The sequence below is a fragment of the Triticum aestivum genome, chromosome 1B, assembly GCF_018294505.1.
Source record: "Triticum aestivum cultivar Chinese Spring chromosome 1B, IWGSC CS RefSeq v2.1, whole genome shotgun sequence".
NCBI classification, from domain to species: domain Eukaryota; kingdom Viridiplantae; phylum Streptophyta; class Magnoliopsida; order Poales; family Poaceae; genus Triticum; species Triticum aestivum.
Window position 1 is genome coordinate 195339082 of NC_057795.1, and position 3430 is coordinate 195342511.

The 3430-nt window shown below is 39.5% G+C and overlaps 1 protein-coding gene across 2 annotated transcripts; it reads right to left on the minus strand.

Annotated features, from left to right (window-relative positions):
* Nucleotides 1–249: 249 nt before the first annotated feature.
* LOC123115278 (pseudo histidine-containing phosphotransfer protein 2) lies at nt 250–2919 on the minus strand. Of its 2 annotated transcripts, XM_044536484.1 has the most exons (6): nt 2444–2919; nt 1400–1530; nt 1189–1257; nt 894–965; nt 740–812; nt 250–650 (listed from the first exon to the last, which is right to left on the minus strand). In XM_044536484.1, the coding sequence occupies exons 1-6, from the start codon at nt 2501–2503 to the stop codon at nt 600–602; spliced, it is 456 nt and encodes a 151-aa protein (XP_044392419.1). In that variant the 5' UTR covers nt 2504–2919; the 3' UTR covers nt 250–599. The 2 variants fall into 2 exon arrangements, with proteins under 2 accessions (XP_044392419.1, XP_044392413.1); XM_044536478.1 differs by having other exon boundaries at nt 740–965.
* Between the last annotated feature and the right edge of the window lie 511 nt (nt 2920–3430).

Consider the following 3430-nt stretch of genomic DNA (forward strand, 5'->3'; position numbering starts at 1 on the left):
AAAGAGAGGACAAAATAGGAGGGGTGCATCGGGGGGCGGGGCCGTGTATTGGATATAACATGTTGGGTAGTCCAGAGAACTACATTTCTCCCCACATATGTGTTGGATTTGGGGCTAGCCAAACTGTTTAGACGGTTGGATTTTCAAGAGCCCAACGGACGCTCGTTTGATGTCCGAACACGCCCGGGCGTATGAGGGAGAAATAAGCGTCAACCTTGGAGAACATTAATTATTTGTTTGGTTCATGTATATGCATTGTAGCCCGTAGCAACGTACGGGCATTTTACTAGTATCATTATATTCGGGGCACAGCTACGCGGAGTTAGATTACATAGGGGTGGTACAACACGTGATTCGCAAAAGCAAGCTTTGCGTATTCGTGAAAGAAAGGAGTTAGATTACATCATGTCATTCCCCATAGCAAGGCAGGGGCTGTGTATGCATGAGCAAGCTTCACACAACAAAGAACTAGGCCACCCATGAACGACAAAAGGGCCCAGGTTAAAAGCAAGCAAAAATTATGGATGATAAAAGCTCCCAAGGGAGAGAGGTAGCTGGTCCCTTAGTTCCCTTTGAACTGCATTCCATATGCTATCTTCTTACTTCCTTGAGTTCACGGCATGCTCGCGAGGCCCGACTTGCCGCAGTAACTGTATCATCATTGGCATGCATTAAATACAAGATAAGTAAAATGTTGTTTAACCATGAAAGATTTTCAAGGGAAAGGTGTCTAATGTACCTGAAAATATGACTCCAGCTTCTGCTTCAGAGTGGCATGCTCCCTCTTCATCTTCTGCAGTGACCTGCGGCATCTGAAGCACAACCATGGACACACTAGATGAGCAAATCGCCTGGCGACAAGAGATGAAAACAAAGCACGAGTGATGCAATACCCTTCCAGATTCCTGTCATTGCAGTGTGCCTTAAACACCGAGCACTCGTTCTTCATCCTCACTGCTCCAATGCTGCGCCAAACACAAGTCAACTTCAGTGAATCAGAACACATAAGGCAGGCAAAAGGTAAAGTTGTCGGTGATAGCATTTCCATTTGCTAATAATATTCGTTCTCTCACTTCACTAAGCACCCTTAAATCATGTATATACTGAATGGGTGATTCTGTGGTGATGAGACCCGCAATAAGATTATTCACACCGGGTGTTTTCTGAGCATATTCACAGGTCCTGTACCTGGATCCGCTGCCTTTGAGCTGGTGCACAAGAGAATCTAACCGGTAGAAATCCTGAGGGTACTTCCCACTGCATCAAAAGGAACTGGAAAGTGAATGCACTAAATATGATTCCATTTTTGGTAGATATGATATGTCTTGAAACCATTTGTATGGACTGTTTCAGCCAAAAAAAAGACAGTTATGGCCTGACTTACAGACGTATTGCTTACATTGTTTGTTCTATGTTTGACAACAATCTCGGCGAATCTTTCAGAAACAAAGCCACAACTTCCTCAACGAAATTGGGGCTTGATTCGTCCTGCAGTTCTTCCAGCTGATTGAACTGTTCATCAAGGTAACCCTGCAGGAATAGCCCAAAGTAGATTATTAGGCAAATCAAAGAAGCCTGAAATACAACATATAATAAAATACCATTTGTGTGGTCCACGGCAGAAAAAAAGATTCTCGATTACATGGGTAAATCAAAATAATTAGTCAAATATCAAACAAAGTCCCAGCAAGTTGTTATAGGCTTCAACCTAGCTAAGTATAACAAGCACCTTAATATTTGTCAAATATCAAACTGAGTCAGCTATATCAAGGTGGTTTTAGGTGTCAACCTGGCTTAGGTATAAAGGGCACCCTAATATTTGCCTAGAAGATACTAATGTATCATCAAAATGATCCTACCTCTATGATTACTCTGTAAAGTTTGAACACCCCAACCTTTTGTATATTCTCAAAGGAATAGAACGAAGGAAATAAAGAGAGTGATTTTCTATTCTTATGGTCTATTACATCCTTGCCCATATATCTAATTTTAAACATCATGATGCATTCAGCAGGCGATGCGTTTGTGGAAAAAAAGAAAGTGCCATAACTATTGTGTGGGAAAATAATATCCAAGTTGGCATTTGCCCCCATATTGTCCCATTAGACCAGATTACAAAGTGAATGAGTTATGCAGTTGCAATGAAGTAAAATTTTGAAACAGAATGAGTGAAGGATCCATTGAGTCCCGCCACCAGAGAGGAACTCCATATATTTGAAAGAAAAAAATGCAGTAGATCAAAGTTTTCAGAGCCTCAGTGGATATGTCATGTGGAGATGTCCAAAGGTCATCATTCTATCAGAAGAAAATCACTACGAGAGTAATTCGGCTTACAAGTTATCCAGTCAAAACTTGCAGCTCTTGGGAGAAGAGCTTAACATGTGCAACACAGTAATTGATTATAAACCCAGATTTCAAATGAACAAAGGGGGAGCCAATAAACCTGATCAAAGAAACTTTTCTTCATGAAGGTAATTTGGCGACGCAAATTTGAGTAGTCCATAGTTGGCCTTATATGTCAGTACAAGCACACAGAGAGAACTGAGATGGCTGCAATGAGACATGCAAACCGAAGGAGGCCGTATATATAGAGGGAAACAGAATTTTATTTATGCATGCAAAATCTTTATTCTAATTGATAATGCCCTCCTGTGAATAAAGCATAACAAAAAGACAAAGTACTTTTCTTTTTCATGAAACTGCTGAAATAAAAACCCAACTACAAATTCTGCAAGTTGATCTATGAGTTCTCTTTCATGTGGCTTGTGTGGTTTACACCCTAGACAGGAAAAGGATTTCAGAATATGATGACGCTGCACCGCAGAAATGCGCAGAAGTAAAGTGCCCTAGAACATGTTCCCAAATAAGCAAACCTAGAAATAAGATAAATAAACATTTCTAGATAGGATACAATTATAAATATCCGATTACACTGTTAACCTTTTACAAATAAAGAAACCACATCTGCCACTGAAATTTACGAAATACCTTTACAAGATATTTGTCAGAGAGCAGGGATCCAGCAATTTGGCTAAATTAAAAGTTAATGAGGGAACGATGAGCGTTTAATGTAAGGAGAATATATTCACTAAATCAAAAAATTCTACCTTTACAAGATATTTACTACTAAAGAGTTTTGGAGGAATTTAAGTGACTATAAAATGACATCAACAGCTAAAACTCCCTGTGAATAAGAAACAGAAAGGACATTTATTCTTACATAACAAATAGCTGGGAGTACTAAACTCTGTGCAAACCTTCTAAAGATTGGTTCTTGACAAACTAAAACGTTACACTGTGTTGAAGATTGAAGCTGTTTACTATGTTACACAGAATGAATCTCCAGGGCATAGTTCTGTATCCTGAAAAAACGTATTTCCTACTACAGCTGAATTTTCTTGAAGCATCGAAATTTGTCAGCATCAATGAG

Bases quoted from the DNA above. Each gene is read 5' to 3' on its own strand.
- LOC123115278 (XM_044536478.1), bottom strand. From the start codon at position 2,503: ATGGACTACTCAAATTTGCGTCGCCAAATTACCTTCATGAAGAAAAGT. The intron at 1,531-2,443 runs GTTTATTGGCTC...CTATTCCTGCAG, and splicing joins AGAAAAGTTTCTTTGATCAG to GGTTACCTTGATGAACAGTT. The intron at 966-1,188 runs GTACAGGACCTG...TGTTTGGCGCAG, and splicing joins CTCAAAGGCAGCGGATCCAG to CATTGGAGCAGTGAGGATGA.